We start from the raw sequence: 19,736 nt of genomic DNA on the forward strand, positions 1-19,736 counted from the left end.
TTCCTCTAGCTTCAGGCACTTGTGAAAAAAGGTAACGAGAATTGGAGATACGGAAAGGAAAGTAAGAGGCAAAGACAGACACCTGGTTCTACTATCTCAATAGTGAAGAAAGCTCTCCACTGGCCAAGGAATGTGTTAAATAAGTTTGTCCCTCAGTAACTTCTTAAGACTGTAAGTGCTTCTTAACACTGTTGTATTTCTGCCCTTTTAGGTGCCTTCTCTCTCATTCCTCTGGCTAATCTTTGCATATAGGGAAGAGAAGCATGAAGAAAGCCATGTATTCTGGAAATAAGATAACTAAAACAAAATTTTGATTCAAGTTACAAAGAACCTTTGGTTGCAATACTTTGACATTAGAAACAAAAAACTACAATTACATTACCTTGCCATCATTATAAAGGTTTGGATTGAAACGCACACTATGACCACCAGTTGTCTCTAGATTCACAAGAGGGGGTGAATTGGGATAATCTTGAGGAAAATATACATCAAACTCAAAGCAGCCATTTGCATAAGGGGTGTCAGCTGGACCAGTTATCAGAACCTAGTATATAGATACAAACACACAAAAGCCAACGTTACTATTCCTAAACACAGCTACTAAGAAAACACAATCCAACATGAAATAAGAACAACCTTCTTACATCATTCATATATATATATATGTATATATATATAGACACACACGTTAGGCTAGTATTAAAATGATTTTAGTAAAAATGGGCTATTAAAAAAGAGATGCCGTACTGGCATCAGGAAAGCTTACCTTAACATCAAATACCTTTTGATATAACATCAAAATACCTTTAACATCAAATACCTTTTGATATATCAAGGTACTTTTTTCCTGAGAGTTTTCTTTCATAACGTTCTCTACATTATTTTTAATAATTTGAGATTCTAGGTATATTCGCTGTCGTATCTCAAAGGCATGTTAATTTTCTGTTTTAAATCTTCAGATAAGTCAATGTTTTAAAAAATAACTTGCTTTTTAATATCTTTCTCTGGGATGAGAAAAGGATAACAGGAATTCAAGTTCTCATGTGACAATTCATGACAAAAAGCTTTTGAAATTAAAGTAGGTGTTTCCCTTAGAATTTTTGTTTGTCTAAAAAATAGCAGAGAACCCGACAGTGAGTGTCAGAATTATCTAACAAATTTCATTTGAATCAGTTGACAGATATTTATTGTGCAAAGCACAAGCAGCAAAGCCTCTGGTCCCGAACAGTTGTGTATAGAGACAAGTGGCACTAGAGTCTCCATCTGTTGACAAATCTGACTTATGCTTTGGGACTCCATGTTGGGATCCTTTCTGTTAGGTATACTTAATGCCTAACAGAAAATGTCACAAGTTTGAACTTATGTAGTTTATTTGGTGATAAAATACTTTCCTAGGCAATCATCCTATAATTGGCTCTATTGTTTTTGACAAGGAACAGGTAAGAGTGTGGTCAAATAGGCAAGGTCTATGAGATTTCTAGTGAAAAATTATCCAAAAGAGAAAAACAAAAGCGCAGGCAAATAAAAGAACCTTCCTCAAATCAATGGGTCAATAGTTTTCACTGTATGTCTAAGGACAACAGATTATTTAACCTATGAATTAAATCATAAAAGGTAAAGAAAGCTCCATCTCCCCTGCCCTGGGTGTCAAATCTTTAAAATTTTTGTGCTGCAACAGTCTCTTGGAATATAAGACCAAATCACCAGTATTAAAATATAAATATGCATGTTATTTATTATTGTACCAACATTACTTAACTCATAGATCTTATGAATCTGTAAATATACAAATTTCATACAAAAGAAAATACTGATTTTTGAGGACTGATAGTATAAACACAAGCGATGTATCTTAGACGACATGGAAGAAACCCAGTAACTTGCTTACTACTGATCAGCATTAAACCTTTTCATACCATGCTCTAAAATGATGATGGGCTGCATATAGCCTTTGCTCAAGGAAGATATTTTGGTATTTTCTTCTAAATCTTTATTTTGAACAGCAGTCTCACCCACATACTCTGAACTAACATTAGAAAAGGAGACCTTTCACTGATGTCCAAAATGCTCAACAGAATTTTAATTGAATTTATTAAAATTCATGCTATTTCTCATGCTTTGTATGAATAATCAAATAATTAAGGTTAACCAAGTTGCTAGGCAAAGTGTTTTCTACCTTCATAATGTCAAGCCGCTCCTCATCACAGCGCACGAACACACTAGAAGACGACGACAGAGGCAGTGAGGTTGAAAGTGTCACCGCTTCCTGGGCAAGGCGGCGGGCTCGGGCAGCACTGTTTGCATCGTTTGCATTTTTCACCTGAGACATGTAGTGGTAATTTACTTTAAAACCCAATTTCCCATCTTCATCTTCAGAAACCATCTCAAATGTATCTAAAAAAGAAAAACAAAAAACACTGAAAAAAATAAAAACCAGAATGGAGAACAGTTGTTATAACAAAAATCACAAATAAATCACTAGCCCTTCTTCTATCCAAAATGGAAAGGAATGCTACACAATGTGAAAGAACAGCAAACTATAAATGTGTATGAAACACCTACTAACAGATGAATGAAATATGTAATGGAAGCAAAAACAAGAAATGATTTTTAGGGGCGGCCAGGTGGCTCGGTTAGAGCGTGAGCTCTGAACAACAGAGTTGCTGGTTCGATTCCCACATGGGCCAGTGAGCTGTGTCCTCCACAGTTAGATTGAAGGACAACGACTTGGAGCTGATGGGCCCTGGAAAAACACAGTCCCCCAATAAAATTTAAAAAAAAAAAAAAAAGAAAGGTACTTGCGGTTTAAAAGCTTAAAAATAATTGCAAAAACTGCAATTAAAAAAATGATTTTTAATCTGCTGTTTGGACACGTTGGTAGATTATATTTTATCAAGCAGCTAAATGGCAATGCAAAGTAGTAGATAATTTTTCTTAAAAGAAGTGGTATATAATACTATTGCCAAAACAATTCAGAATACAAAATGCCAAAAAGTATTCTCATTATATTTCATTTTTTAAAAACAGGATAAATTTTATGTATTTGTACTGATTTGGAGTCAATAAACAGAAATGTCAGGCTGAAGTTTACTCTTGCATTACTTCTGGAAATCTTCTAAGTACTTTGACAAAATATAATTAATGGACTAATTCTTAACTATTTCTTTAGGCAGATTTGGAAGGACTTAAGGTTATTCTTTACTTACAAGCTATATATACAATATAAACAAAAAGATGGATTTGAACTTTATCTGTAATTTAGATTAATCCCACCTCACCAATGGATTAAAACAAAAATACTGAAATAAATTATAACATTAAATCATAACCACCTACTAGGGCAAACCCTGTCATTAGAAGTAATGATAACGTTTGGTCTTGTGTTCATACAATTCTAAATATATGGAAAAACATTAATGCTACATTATAATAAGCATTATTGCAGTAAATTTTACCAAGAACTTACTAAGTGCAAGATTCTAGACTAGGCTATTGGGGTTAAATGATAAATAGGAAACTGTATCTGCCTTCAAAGAACTTATACTCTAGAAAAAAAGGGAAGACATATAAACAGGTTGTCACAAAATGAAAACAGGATGTCACAAAATGAAAAAGTATATAGAAATGTGAAACTAAAGATAAACCCACCAAACATCTGATTTTTGCACTAAGGCTACCAATAGTTATCTTCAACCCTGTGCACACAAATTGTGGGGAGGAATATATCCAATATTTAACTGTAATACAATGCTACCACCAACTCTTGACATATCTCCGGTCTACTTCGAATGTTTTATTCTACATGATATAGTGAATTTTGTTTCAAAAAATATATTTGCAACAACAAAATACATTAATCAAATTATCACTACCAAAATTTTGAGAGCTTTTACAAATGAACTCTAAGCTCTGAATGTACTTTTCCTGATAAATGTACTGTTCAGTGTGGCTACAGTGATCATACTGGTGTGTGACCTTCCCTGACTATTCTGTTTATTCCTTTACATGATATCCCTCTTGAACCTGTCTGTTTCATTTCTGTGTTTGTTTAGCATTTGTTCTTAGTGTTTTGTAATTTTAAGACAATAGCAGACAATATTTTGTTACTTTGGTATCATTTATAGTTATTAACACAGTATTGAATGAACTTGGGGATTATTACATTTTCCTAAATTCGTTTTTTAAACAAAATGGTCACGATCTATCAATGGCTGGCATGTAAATCTATGTTGTTTTGATTCCTACTTTACTGTTATTTTTTATATAGTCAAAGTGTTTTGGGCTGGTTCTCAAGGATGGGAAAAGGGTCAAGACAATAACAATTAATAATGTCATCAAAATGTGGAATTCTACTGTTTGTTTATAGACCAGTATCATATTAGCAGTGCTGATATGATCTTTTAATCAGTGTTTAATTGCCAAGTTTTGAAATGGGAAAAGCTACCAGTGAAATACCTGCAACTACAGTTTACAAAGGTAAATCTCATGGAATTCTAAAATGGTAACACAGGTCTTGGATTCCTCCAGGTCAGGATATACAGAAATAGAGAGGTAAAGGAAGAAAACAACTTTCTGCTTGCTTGTTAGACATTTGGCTTTGTATTTCCTAAGTTTCTACTGAATCATGATTTCCAAATATAACTACACATATACATATATATGAATTCAAAGAGATGAAAAGATGACAAAAAGGTGTGTGTGTGTGTGTGTGTGTATGTGTGTGTGTAGAGGGAGAGAGAGAAAGAGAGAGAATGAATATGAATAATCATGGTACTAGGAAGTTTTAAAATCTTTAATTTACCAGAACACATTCCAATAGCACTATTAAAAAATATGAAATGAGATCTAACGAAATGAAATTAAAATTTCAACTTACCAAACTGTAATTTCTTCATAACAGCCACATATTTTTCTTCAAGTGATTTCAACACTGATAAAGGTTTGGGCTTCATAGCCACCTTCTTTGAGTATTCACCTAGTTTTTTTTCTGTTATTTAATATTTCAAGATAAACAACATAAGTATATGTTTTAGAAAATTAAAACAAAAAGCAATTAATTTCTAGAGTTCAAATTTTGAATTCCAAAAAATTACCACTCTATAATCAACTTCCTATTGTATCAGTTTAAGAATAAAAGACTTTTTTTTCTAGTTCATAAACATAACTAGTAGGTCTAAAAACTTTATCAACTTCAAAATTTAAATTCTTAAACTGTTAATCAGTCGGGCAAAAACAGCAGAAGTGAAACAACAGAATTATGCAGAATTATTTATATCTTCTATTGCTATTATATGATAATACCAGTTTTAACTAAATTCTCACACATAGTCTAAATGTACTTTTACTATCTAACATGATGAACTTGCTTAAACATCATTAACATTGAGGGACAAGAAAGGCAGTTTTCAGTAAGTGAATGAAACATCTTTCAATCAAAAGAAATATAGCATAAAAGGCAGAGCATTGTACCTTGATTTGCTTGCCACAAACTGGTAGTGGCAGCGTAAACGATCTCAGCAGTCTTTTGGATGTCTGGTACCAAAAGAGTAAGTCCTTCTGGTTCTTGATCAGATGCATCTGGTTTTACTCCTGTTTTAACATTTTCCCTTTTAGATCTGGAAAAAAAAATTAATATGGAAAGAAATGGGTGGAAAATTTAGATTATAGGATTGAAAAATAAATACCTCCATAAGTCAGTGACAGTGGTTAAAAATCACTATGCATTTCATTTGACATATACATGATATGTATCAGGGGTAGTTTAGATTCACTGTTGCTTTTGAAGCTGTAAGATAATGCCTAGCTAGCATAATAAAGTTTTGGGTAGGTTTTCTCTTCAAATGCAAAAACAAGTAAGAGATAAACAATGTGGAAATGGCACACTATAAAAAGACCCAGATACCTGATATGTCCTTGGATCCACACCTTTAAAAACACTTATAGTAATTGTAAATACCTAGAAATAGGGAAATCACTTCTATATCTACCAGCGACAAGTGTCTATTCCCTGTCTTTTAAGATTTGAAAATCAAAGGACCGTATGTAGGTTTAAATTTTTATCCTATTTACATTTCACTCAGAGTATATTATTTCCAAGGGGGAAAAAAAGAGAAATATTCTAGAGTAAAATTTAGGTTCATTGTTAGGTATCTTAACACACTGTGCTTCTATACACTGAAACTTAAAGATTAAGTTTCAGGGCATAATCATTTAAAAAATATTTTTCTGTTATCCCCTATTCAGGATCTAAAATGTAACCAAACTTACATCAAATCGTGCATCCTAATAGGATTTTGTTATAGCAATGTTTTAGTGTATAAGGCATAAAAATGTTTCTTTAAATCTTCCAGATGAATGCAGTAGTCATTTACTGTTAGATTCATTGAAAATAACTAAAAATCTATTTCTTTTTCTCTATTTCAACTCAGCACGTTATTCACGTAATAAACCTCATTGCACTAGTGCTTACATACTAAAAGGCTCCATTTTGTTAATTCATTAAATAATTTTTAAAAACTGAAACCACATATAAATAAACATGTTTAAAATATGCTAAAAGTATGATCTAAACTACACATCACTTATTGTTCCAGTTGTATACCTACCAATAAAAGGACCTGGCTATTATATTAAAACAATGTTTCACAAAGTGGGCATGGAGCCTTAGAGAACTATATAGAAGACTTAACAGGAGGTAGAATAGTCATTAACAAATAATACTATTATGATATCTATGTACAAACGAACTGTTCTTTATCACAAAGACAAAAATCTGCTCCGAAATAAAAGGCATATTAAGAAGAGCCACTCAGTGGGCAGCAAGGGTAGATGGATCCAGTATTACACATGAATTTTGCAATGATTCCCATTGTGTGTGAAAAAACGAGTCCCTACAGATATTTTTAACTATAGGGTTACTATGCACTACCTCATGTGGTAAGATGATTTAATTGAAGAGGCACGACTGGGCTATTGCCTTTTCTCCTATGCTCTCTTTTTATTTTCCCTGAGGTGTAAGAAGTCACAGGGAACAGATGGCTAACTTTCCTTTGCCACTCACTCAGGAACCACGTGGTAGGTGTTATACTGTATACCATTTCAGTCACCAACTTTTGTGTGCGCAGGTGTATATGAACATATATATAAGGAGAATATAGTGGATGTTTTAAGACTGAAACAATCAGACATTTTTTACTGCTGGAATCAAATAAGATAGTGTGTCTTTTATAGCTATGAAATAAAGTTGAGACTATAGTTTAATAGTGAGTCTAACAATTTGCTTAATAAAGGTATGATTCTGGTAGACAAGGTCAAACATTTGCAACTTCTGCATTTACCAGTGGCTACTCACAATCTATTATCAAACACTGAGAGTCAGGGAAGGATATAAGCTGCCGCCTGACAGTACTCCCTTTGAATTTACAAGGACTCCCTCTCCCCAGTAATAAATAATTCTCTACCTTATACCAGGGCTTAAAAACTTCTTCAGTAATAGGGCTACTGAAACCTAACAGGAAAATAACAGGAAGCAGTTTGAGAAAACAGAAGAGTTGGTTATAGCTGTAAAAGATGCTTTCCTAAAATCTGTCATCAATCAGTTGATCCACTGTACTCTCAAATAAAGATTTCACTTAAAGAAACACATCTTGCCAAGCAGAGAAGGAAGATATGGGGGTGAAGTACATTTTTCCAGAATTAAGGTATTTTCACCATGAAGAAACAAGAACCTCTGGCGTGGAGAGTCAACTGCATCAGTGCAATTTTGGGCAAGTTACCCTGTAATACTACTGATTCTAATTTCAAGCCCTATACATGAATGCCTATTTCCTCATTCCAGTTTTTAAAAGACTAGGAGGAGAAATCCCTAACATTAAAATAGTACAAATAGTCAGGACGGTACATTTTATATTTTTTTGACAGCAAAATAAAAAATGAAAAAGTGCAAAAATCCACAGGAGTTTAAAAATATTATTTTTTACACCAAATGTGTAAAAGAAATGATCATATACACTTCATACTGAAGACAACGGTTCAATCATAAAGCAGATGTATCATAGACCTTTACACCAGGTTCTAATGAGAAATTTTTACGTGGATAGTCTTTTTGACAAAAACATACAGGGGGAAAAAAAGGATAATCTCAAAAAGGTGAGAGAGCTTCAAATATATGTAGAACACGCACCACCTGCCTAATGATGACTACAACTGGTCATTGTCTGACATAAACTACAGCCAGTAGTCTCTTTCCTATAAAAGTTGCAGGTTACTGTCAACCCATATGTAGGCCCAGCTCATGAAAAAAGGCCATACCTTAGCTCACATCCTGAAGTCTGTGTGAAAAGCTATTTGAGTTCAAGGCACCTAGCTGGAAGTAGGTCTTTGAGACTGACAATGGATCCAACATGGTAAAAGCAATCAGCGACGGCCGCTACCATGGTATCCGCTGCTTTGTGCATACGTTGAATCTGGTTGTGATCACTGCCCTGAAGAAATACGAGGAATCAACTGAAGTTTCTACTATTGCACAGAATTATCTGCAAACATTTTCCACTATGCTGTGAATTTCAACGAAACAGCTAATAAATTAAGCAAATCTTGGCTCTGTGACATATAATCTGAACTAGGATGTGAGCAAAATGGGCAAAATTTTTTTTGTGCAAACAAAAGGAAAAAACCCCATAACTCAACATTCAGTTATAGTGAACTGTCTCTGCTAAACTACCACCTAAATTAAGTTAGATATTTGGAAGACGAAATACAAAATATCAGAATTATGTTCTTTTATAATCTATAAACTGAAAATAGCTTAACATAGCTATTTTCTCGGTAGAACATTTAAAAAGACCACTTCAACCCCTGCACTCCTAATTCTAAAGTCAAAACTATCACACAGTTGAAATAAACATTTAAAGAGCAGAGCCGTGTTGAAAAAGTAACCTGGAGACTACATGCTAAATGTCTAGATTCTGAACTATTAAGAATTAGCATCTTAGAGGAAGATTCTAAAACTATGGGAGAATAAAACTTCTACATTTATCTATAAAACAATGTGTCATATCATACTCCACAGTTCTAAAAGTTCTTTGCTAGGAATTATAGTTTAAAACAAATTAAGATTCAAAGCAGATAAGATTTTTTGAAAATATTAATATGGACAATTAATGTCCATAATTCTAATGTCTCCATAAAACATGAAAATGATTCTTGAAATGCACAAATGGGGCAAAGATCTCTGCAAGAGGAATGTTTTCTGTGATTTAGTTTAAAGCTTAGTTTTTAAGTCTAGATTCCCTTTTCTTTTTAAACTCTTTTCAAACAAAAGTACAAATTTTGATTAGTTTTCAATATGATTTAAATGACAGTTGAAAATAAAATCTTCCTCGTCTTAAGAAGCATCCATGAGCAACATGAGAGAAGAAAATATTCAAAACAGAGGTATGAGGAGCCTTTGTTTAATAAAACTTTAATTTCTAGATTAGATCAAAATATAATAATTTTTAGGTCAAATTAAACATCGTAAGACATAATGAAGGTACGTGTGCTACTGTGGAATAGAGCTGCCTCAAATAATATGCTTCACCAAGGGGCAATCCAACTGAGGAGGAGAAGACATATTAAAATAAATGTTGGCATTGCCGTTTTCATCACCAAGTAAAAGGTTGATGAACTACTGAACTTGTTTAAAGTCACCAAAAAAAGAACTTAAAAAAAAAATATATATATATATAAATGGTTATAAAACATGCTAAGAAATCGAGCCTTTTTCATTTTGTAAGTTTGAAAAACAGAGGAAAAAGAGGAAAAACTAGCAAATGTTTTTCCAATGGAAACAAAGTAGGAGGACTGGAGCTGTTTCTTTTTTTATTTTTTTTCCCCTTTTTTTTTTCTTTTTTTATTTTTTATTAGTTTCAGGTGTACAAGACAAGGTACTACTTAGACGTTCATCATTTATATCCCTCACACTGTGAACCCCCCTCCCCCCATGGAGCTGTTTCTTAACTGAGTGAAGCCCTAGAGGAACAAGCTTAAGGGAGTCAAAATAAGAGAGTTTGACAAAAAATACGCCTTTTAAGAAGTAGGTCAATTAATCATTGCTTAGCTAGGTAAAAAGGAATCGGTTATTTTTACAAGAGAAATGTTATTTTAAAACATGATGAACTTCTTTGCACCAGGAAAATGCTGCAAGATAGCTAAGGCAATAGAGAACATTTGCTTTAATGCTGTTAAGGAGAAGTTAAATGTCCAGAATACTTTACATTTAGCACATCATTTGTGTCATGCCCTTATTACCAATTAAGACTATTTGACTGACAGCAAGTTCCTCTCTCAAATTTTTGGTGAAACTATCAAATGCAAAATACACTAAATATGATTATTTGCCTACTAGAGTCCATCAGCGTAAGTCTGCAGAAAAGATCAAAGCAAAATAATTGCCTTTGTTCCAGCTCCAAGGAAGTTATGAAGTGTCACACATATTCCGAAGGGAAGCCCAACTGGTATGGCTGTAGTCTGACTTCATTTTGAGATAACACAGAAGTTGGAATGGCCAGTAGATGAATTTCACCAGGACTAGTACATAAAAGCTAAGGGGTCATATCTTCACAGTGTGATTATTTCGTGGGCAACAGAATCAATCTTCACATTAGATAACATTTCAATTCAAGTGGAAACCATATATATGTAAAAATCTAAAGTGTTCTGTTATGTTACCCGTGCTACAAAGTATTTTAATAGTGGAAGTAACTGATAGTTCCTTTCAAGTAATTTTTCTTTTGTAAGAGTCTAAAAGAAAATATTCATCAGTAAGTGGTCATAAATAAGGGGGACTGTTTTTGCTTATTCATTAAATATCAAGTACTGTTGGTATAGAAACTCTAATTTCTTCCTGACAAGGTAAAGATATTAGAAATAGAAGGTTTATTAAGATAACAATAAAATCAGGAGATGAAAAACAATAGGGTGTTTAGGGGGAAGGGTGGTGGGGAGAGGCTTCTTTTAGAAACAGTAGAGAAAACAATTTTATCACCAATACATTGATTGCCGTAATCTATGCAAGCAGGTACCAAATTAGTTTGAAAAGACAATAGAGGAAAAACACATCAACAAGTAAGGGATTTTCAGAGGAATGGTTTTATTACTTCTTTTGAGAAAGAAAGAAATCAAATGGGTAGAGATGACTTACTCCTCATTTATGTGATTAAACTGCTACCTGTGAGATAAGACCACAAAATACAGCAAGGCTTAGTTTACTTTAGAAATCCAGTAATTATTATTTAGGCACAACCCAAATGCTGTAGATACCTAATGAAATATGCTGTTTTTTAATATCCTGTCATAGTGTTAACTTAAAAATTCTTCATGGGAATGCAAGAAGATGAGTAAAAGGAAGTGTCAGAAAAATACTATAGAACCTACTTGCGTTATTGTATATACTTTTATAATTATCAAAAGCAAATTTTTCAATTAAAAATTTACTTCATAATCAACATTTAAAAATTATTTTATATATCCTAAATATCCAAAGCTAGCTCAGTAACAAGTCCACCTCCATTTCTAATTATTCACTGATGTACAAAACAAATTGTTTTTTGGAAGTAAAGTTTAATTTGGTGGATAAATATACTTGACTGGAACATCAGGAAATCTGAGTTCTTATCAAGCTCTGCCACTAAGCATCACAGAGTGGAACAAATCCCAGTATTTATGAATCTTGTTTTTCTCACTTATAAAAAGAGAGATCTGAACTACTTGAACACTAAAGAAAGTCCCTACAGCTCTAAAAACCTATAGATAATATGGGACAAGTTACTTATTATGATGTGCTCAGAAAGATTTGTTACAAACTAAATCTTACTTAGCAAGAAACTTCAATGAAATTGAATGAAGATTGTGAGATTTTGTCTGAGATAATAGAGAGTGGAAATTTTCCTGAAATATAAAGCTCATATGATGCAATCTAATAAGGAATAATCATTTTACATTGATATGTTTAAGTTTTTCGTTTGTTACTCACTTAAGTAATAGAATATGTTGTCTTTTGGCATTTGATCGTTGTTTTTCAGGAACTAGCTAGTAAAGCTCAAGTCCAGCCATTACATAGCATGAAATCTATAGATAATCAACGAACCATTTTGTATTTTGGTAAGAGGAAGCAATGGTGTATACAAACAGAAGAATCTGGACCACGGGTTAAACGACTTGTCTCCTGTTTTGGGTCATGAACATCACAGGCATCAGGAGACTGGGGAGCTAAAGCCCAGATGTATTACTAGTGAGTTTTAAATGTTAAACTCTGAACAACAGGTTTATTCTGTCAAATAACGATAATAAATATTTTCTTGCCTATGACATAGAGCAGGAAAAACTAATAATATACAAAAGAAATTTTGAAACTGTGTTATCCTACACAACAATTAAGGTTGTAATATTACCTCTTTATATTTTCTATATAATTATATGCTACTATATACTTATTATAACTTATCCATAATTTAAAACAGTTTGAGTTATTCTCAAGAAACAAGAAGGAAAACCAATAAAAACAAACAGGCTGGAATGTAAATACTAATCAAAATTATTTCAAATTGGCAAAACAAGAAATGCAGGAAATACTCATCTTCCATCTGCCTAAGTCATCAATCACAGTAATGAAAATTCATTTTCACCAGATGTTGCTCCTTCATGACGGGTATAAAACTAGATAGTGACCTTGGACGTACGCATCAATAAACATCCAATCACAGGCTCTCTTACACCATATACATCCTTTACCCCCTACATTTCATATCATGCTTTCTCAATCCCACATGTGCTCCCTCCTCTCTTAACCTCTCTCTTTTGGCTTCTAGCAAAACTACTTCTTCCCACAACTTGTAGGCCTAAAAACTAAAAGTATTAAACACAAAAATCATTGAGTTATAAAACTAAAGAAAAACGCCAGAAATTAAGGACTTTTTGGATAAAATAAATGAGAAACTGGTAACGAAAGTTTTCAAACACTAGCCAAGGAAGTAAATTCCACTTAGAGAATAATATAAGTCCTCTGTGGATGAATATTAAACTTTTTGTTCTTCATATATGCCTAGTACAGAAGTAGACAAGCCAAAGAAATAAGAAGAGGATTTTATTATTTTGGAAGTCTTTTGATCTTTCTGTTGAAGTAATTACTAAGGTGGCTTTTGAATAATTTCTCTGAAATAAAGTAAATAAACCAATGAATAGTACTGAGGCAAATGGAAGTTAAATAGAACCAATATGTATGATTTAATCAACCATTTCACCATTTTTGTTCAAACTGTTATAAAAAATTTTCAACTGAACAAGAAAAAAGTAAAAAAATTCCTGATGACAGCATGCTGAAATGCTCCAAATCTTTTTATGTTTTAAGTGACAGTTGATGGTAGAAAATGACCTAAATAGAAAATTACATTACATTTAGCCTTACAGGTGGTACAGATAAGGTATGCTTTCAAATGCTATGACTAATGTACAAACATATCATATATCTGTATCTTTTAAAGATTTCAAAAAGGAAATCCTGATGTAAAATTATATGTTTCAGACAAAAGTTGGAAAGTGTTGAATGTAAAATTCTCTATTTTGATGTAATACATTTTTGCCTAGCCTTTTGTGCTTCCAAAAGGAATGTTATCCCTCATTTATCCTAATCTAAATACTTATTAATCATCAACCAACAGCAACATTAGCTTGTGTAATTTAACTGTTAGATTCAAGTTAACTCTATGAAATTATTGCTAGTTGTTAATCTTGAACGAATGTATTAGGAGAGGTTATGGACAGTAAAAACATAGAAACACGAATAAAAGACTATTATAATATCATCATTGTGACAACATGGATGGATCTAGAGGGTATTATGCCAAGTGAAATAAATCAGAGAAAGACAAATACTGTGTGATCTCCACTTATATGTGGAATTTAAAGAATAAACAAAACAGAAACAGACTCATAGATGCAGAGAACTGATGGCTGTCAGAGGGGAGGGAGGTTGGTTGAGGGTTTGGATGATTATGGTGAAGTGATTAAAGAGTACCTATTGGTAGTTACAAACTAGTCATGGTGGGGCCGGCCCAGTGGCTCAGGCGGTTAGAGCTCCAGGCTCCTAACTCCGAAGGCTGCCAGTTAGATTCCCACATGGGCCAGTGGGCTCTCAACCACAAGGTGGCCAGTTCAATTCCTCAAGTCCTACCAGGGATGGTGGGCAGCGCCCCCTGCAACTAAGATTGAATATAGCACCTTGAGCTGAGCTGCCGCTGAGCTCATGGATGGCTCAGTTGATTGGAGAGTGTCCTCTCAACCACAAGGTTGCTGGTTCAACTCCCACAAGGGATGGTGGGCTGCGCCCCCTGCAACTAGCAATGGCAACTGGACCTGGAGCTGAACTGTGCCCTCCACAACTAAGACTGAAAGGACAACAACTTGACTTGGAGAAAAGGCCTAGAAGTACACACTGTTCCCCAATAAAGTCCTGTTCCCCTTTCCCAATAAAATCTTTAAAAAAAAATTAGTCATGGAGCTGTAAAGTACAGCATAGAGAATATAGTAAATAATACTGTAATAACTATGTATGGTGCCTGGTGGGTATTAGACTACTTGGAAGATCACATCATAAATTATATAAATGCCTAACCACTACACTGTACACCTGAAACTAATACAAAATAATATAGAATGTCAACTGTAATTGAAAAATAAAAAAGAATCTCTTAAAAAACATCATCTTTAGGACGTTCTTAATGCAATCTGTACAGTAAATATTTAACAACTGCCTAAGGAACTGTCAACTTTTAAAAGACAGACTAAATCACGGTTAAGTCACTCCTAGCTGCCACCTGGCCATGCCAACAGGTTAATTTGCCAGATAAGCCAGGAAAGATGAACATAAACTATAAATATGTTCATTCCTTGAGTAATCGTCTAGTTTACACTAAATACCAACACTATCAGAGTACTACAATTATCAGTCAAACTAATCTTCACCAATAAGAGATAATCATTTCATTATTAAGGTATAATTATAATTGAAGGAAACCAGAAATGCCCTAGAGTCTATTACTTCAAAAATTAAAATTCAGAAGCTACTTTTCAGATATATGTATGTGTGTACATTGATGTATACACGAGTACACAATTATACATCACATATATTATTACACATAATAGCAAAACCTCAGTAGTAATTACAGAACTAGCAGGCATAAAAGGCATTCCCAGGATGTTGTGCCACTGTGCCAACTCCAGTTCTCCCCTAAGCAGTCATTCTTCCTGAATCCTTTGGATGCAGAGAAAGTTTGTAATATGACTGCAGTACCGATTATACCAGTCTACTCCCTGGCAGACCACCTAAAAAGGAGTATAATGTAGAAGGCAACCCAACGAATATATCTCCTATGCCTTCCTTCAGCAAGAATTATCTGAGTTATTCTTCATTAAAATTTAAGTGCCCAGAACATGGATGGATCTTGAGAGTATAATGCTAAGCAAAATAACTCAGACAGAAAAAGCAGAGAACCCTATGATTTCACTGATATGTGGTATATAAACCAAAAGCAACAAAAGAACAAGACAAACAAATGAGAAACAAAAACTCATAAACACAGACAATAGTTTAGTAGTTACCAGAGGGTAAGAGGGGTAGGAGGAGGGAGATGAGGGTAAGGGGGATCAAACATATGGTGATGGAAGGAGAACTGACCCTGGGTGGAGAACACACAATGGGATTTACAGATGATGTAATACAGAATTGTACACCTGAAATCTATGTAATTTCACTACCAATTGTCACCCGAATAAATTAAAAAAAAAATATTTAGGTGCCCCACTGAAAGGTTAAAAGGTCATGCCCTTTATATAAATTATAATAGTCCACATTCAGGGAAGTATTCTGAAATAAGAGGGCAAACTCCAGGGACAGCAGGACAAACCTGGTTAGAAGGTGCTTCAGCGAGGCAGGGGGCCCAGAGGGGGCACTGGGCATCTTAGTGAGCAGGGAAGTAGAAAATCAAAAGGAAGAGAAACATGTCAAGTTAAAACCCAACTATTTTTTGTAAAACTTTTAAGGTGATGATGAGAACCACAATACCACACTATATTATAGCCATATGTAAACACAAAAGCGAGGCTAGTTTGGCTGTTTGCTAACTTTTACCTTCTCCCAATTAAGCATAGATTAAAAAAGGAGAGTATGAAGGTTAATGGACATCTTCCTATTACTTCTTTTTTTTTTTTTTTTTGGTTGTTGAGAGCCCACTGGCCCATGTGGGAATCGAACCGGCAGCCTTCGGAGTTAGGAGCATGGAGCTCTAACCGCCTGCGCCACCAGGCCGGCCCCCTATTACTTCTTTTACTATTTTGTTAGTTTATATTTGTAAAACACATCTACTGTTAGAGGACTTGAAGTATTTTCTATTAAAGTGTTTCCCAAAGTATACGAAGACATTAAGTGGTAATTAGATATGCTATTAGAAAACTGAATTGCATAGTGAGAAAGCCAGTCCTTTTCCAACGAAAAGAAAGGTCTCAGTATTCCTTTGGTAGTTCTTTAGCATTTGCTAAATCATCCTTCTTAAAACAGAAAACAAGTCTGGAGTCAGAGACTTTTTATTTTAGTTTATTCACTTTTACACTTATCTTCTATTTATGGCAAATGATACTGGTTCTTCTGATATGGCAGGATTTTGAAGTTTCTTCTTTAAATAAAACTTTTTTTAAGAAAAAAGTCAGTTGATCTATAAAGATTCTAACAATAGCATAGGTGGTATAAGATCTGAAAGTTCTTCCTCATAAATGCTGAGGCTCTACACTCTAACAAGGAATTTCTACCAAGAAAAATTTCCTTCAGTTTCCAATCAGGAAAACTGGCATATTTGATCAGATTAATAACATCCCATTATTATATGAACACTCTTTTTAGATTCAGATGAATTCTAAAATAACAACGATGAAAGTCTCCAGGAAAAAATGTATCTAAAACCCAGTATTATACAAGTTTTCCACATCTACAACTTTTGCTGGATAACAGCTTTTAAAAAATAATGAAGAATGTATGAACTTGCATGTAGTCTCACCCTGTCATTCCTGAACCTTAATGTAAAAGACTCTCTGGCTAATGACTGAGCCTCTGTTAAGCCAACAGATAGATGATAGTTTTCTGCCTAAGTGGGCGAGCAAAATAACCTAGTAGGATTCGTTTTGGCAAACTTCTGCCCGGGATTACAGACTTCAAATTCTTACACATGAACAAAGGAAACCACGCTTCCAGAATCATCTGTGCTACAGCACTTGTATGTACTCTACTGGAGACATCTCGGCATAAATTTGTAGTTGCCAATATTAACACATAGGCGGAGTAATGCAGTTAATAAGTGATTTCAAGTTTGAGCTACATGGTTGCTTTTTAAAGTCAAAAGTCCTGAACACTGACTGTATTTGGACCTGGGAATTAACTTTCTATCAAGTCCATAATAATACAACAGCAAGAAGGCTAATGACCTCAAATCCTCAGTCCTCAGAAATGGCTGGATGGGAAGAGACCACATACAGGTCTACCGCTGAGATGGAAAGGATAAAAATCTCTTACATGGCAGTTTAGTCTTGTTCCAACTTCCATCTCAAACTAAACTTTCAGCTACATTGCAAGATACTCTTTTTGTAAGGCAAACCTGATCAATCTCTGCTGAAAACCTTTCAGTGACCCACCACCACATTTAAGAGTAAGTAACTGGAATACACCCTGCTGCATCTTCTAGCCCCTCAATTCCTCTCCAGTCTCATCTCCCATCCACATTATAGCCAGGCAGGTTTCCCTGAATATGTGACACTTTCTTTCACAGCTAACATTATTTTCACAGCCTGGTATACCAGCCCCTGCCCTCTTCATTTATCTAATTCCTACTCAATCTTTAGGTCTCCAAGTCTGGGTTGACTCTCCAGTAATGTCTTTCTTATACGTACTTTTAATATACCACATACTGTGTTATTAAAACTTTCTAGTTATTGTTTCCACCATTTGTCAGTGTCTTAGAAAAAGGATCCAATTTTCTTGTTATGCTCCCATGATCATTCAGTAAATACCTATTAAATGAACAAATCAGTTAAGCTTTTGTGACCAGGCCAGATCTCACCAACTAAATATAATTACAAATTTCTAATGCACAAATTAGATAAAAGCAAGGTATATGATCTGCCTTTTTAGCTTCCGTAATAACTTTCTACTTCCTCTTATAGAAGGTTTCAGGCTTGGGCTAAGAGTCAGATATCCTTCATCCTTTCAATTCTTATATCCAAATTAGATGGATTTAGTCACTGGCCTCAAGATGGGATAATCTCAATTAGGTTACTCCCACCAGCAAAAGTAAACTTCTTCTGTACTTGGGGAAAACGTTTTAATTTCTCTCATCCATAAAAGGAAGAAAAATTATAAATATAACGTACACAGAAGAAATTATTTCAATGAAAACCATTATATGTAACCACCATCATCATAGAGATCTGCAGAGTACATAACTATTTTTTTTTTAATCTAAGATGACCACGGAGTTAAATATATTAAACTTTATTTGAAGTGGAAAAAATTACATGCTTTTTTGTATCTGCTTGGTTAAGAAAAAAAGAAATGAGAAATACATGAAAAAGAGGGAAAAATAATGCAATAAGGTATATAAACTAAGTAGCAAACTAAACTTGCTCTGTCTTACTTTTTTAAAAAATCCCTATGCTAAACAGATATACTTTAATTATCACCCTTACATTTCTTACTAAGAGTGCGGAGACAAAAATAATGTAAAAATGTTCTGAGCTGAGATACACCTACACGTTATTTTTAAACCATTAACTTCAAACCCTAATAAAGTACTAAAACATATTCGGTAAGTGATATATAAACAGAACATACTTGCCTTGACCACTGTCTTCTCAGAGTATCTTGGGGTTTTTAAAAAATACAGTTGGAAATGGGGTAGGAATGTGGAGGTAGGGACAATCTTTGCACTTTGAATCAGTGTTAAAATTGAATTTAGGCCGATTTCCGTGGGTATAAACGCTATAGGAAATTAGACTATGTTGTTGACTTTATTAGAGTTCTTTATAATGAAAATATGAAAAGAAATATATCTTAAGTCTTGACAGGCTGCAAAAGAATAGATTTTACCCCCTCTCTCTGTGAGGTGGAAAATGAATTCTCAATGTGTCAAACCTTGAAAGGAGGGTAGGGATGTTTTATCATGTAGGTCTTTGCTGGTTTCTTTTTCTAACTGAGGCTGTATAATATAACAGATATCATAAGGGATCTCGACTAAGCATCTTCAAATCCTAATACAAAACTCACTAGTAGTGTTTCTTCATCAATACAATAAAGTTATTAAAAATAGTTACTGCACAGAATCACCATAAAGATAAAATAACATAAATGAAATGAGCTCTATGCACAGTCATTATGATCCTCACATGCATGTTCTGTTGGTACAGAATTTCTAAATCTGAAGTGTCATTTTTTTCTTATTGAAATATGGAAATGTGAAGAATACTTTTTCCAGATAACCAAGTAGAAAAATGAAGAGCTCCAGCGAAACAAGGCTCACTTACCCTTTTTATGAAACTAAATTTTTGTAGTGAATATTTAATACATTTATACAGAAATGAGGTTTACTTTTTTAAAAATTATACTGCATATTTTATGTGAATAGGAAATATATTAACTTAAGAAAAGAAATGAAAAA

At 33.8% G+C, this 19,736-nt stretch overlaps 1 protein-coding gene across 17 annotated transcripts in view; it reads right to left on the reverse strand.

Moving 5' to 3' along the window:
* The window catches only part of BIRC6 (baculoviral IAP repeat containing 6), a 211,416-nt gene that overhangs the window by 19,791 nt on the left and 171,889 nt on the right, over nucleotides 1-19,736 (reverse strand). For 16 of the 17 annotated variants that reach the window (XM_081069478.1, XM_081069474.1, XM_081069477.1 and 13 more), the window contains 4 exons: nucleotides 5,470-5,615; nucleotides 4,877-4,987; nucleotides 2,177-2,394; nucleotides 383-544 (listed from right to left, as the gene is read on the reverse strand). In XM_081069478.1, coding sequence (XP_080925604.1) covers nucleotides 383-544; nucleotides 2,177-2,394; nucleotides 4,877-4,987; nucleotides 5,470-5,615 — 637 coding nt within the window. Of the gene's footprint in view, nucleotides 1-382; nucleotides 545-2,176; nucleotides 2,395-4,876; nucleotides 4,988-5,469; nucleotides 5,616-8,310; nucleotides 8,484-19,736 lie in introns of those variants that run through there. The other variant, XR_013994673.1, reaches the window with a different exon arrangement.

The sequence above is a fragment of the Rhinolophus hipposideros genome, assembly GCF_964194185.1.
Source record: "Rhinolophus hipposideros genome assembly, chromosome: 12".
NCBI lineage: Eukaryota > Metazoa > Chordata > Mammalia > Chiroptera > Rhinolophidae > Rhinolophus > Rhinolophus hipposideros.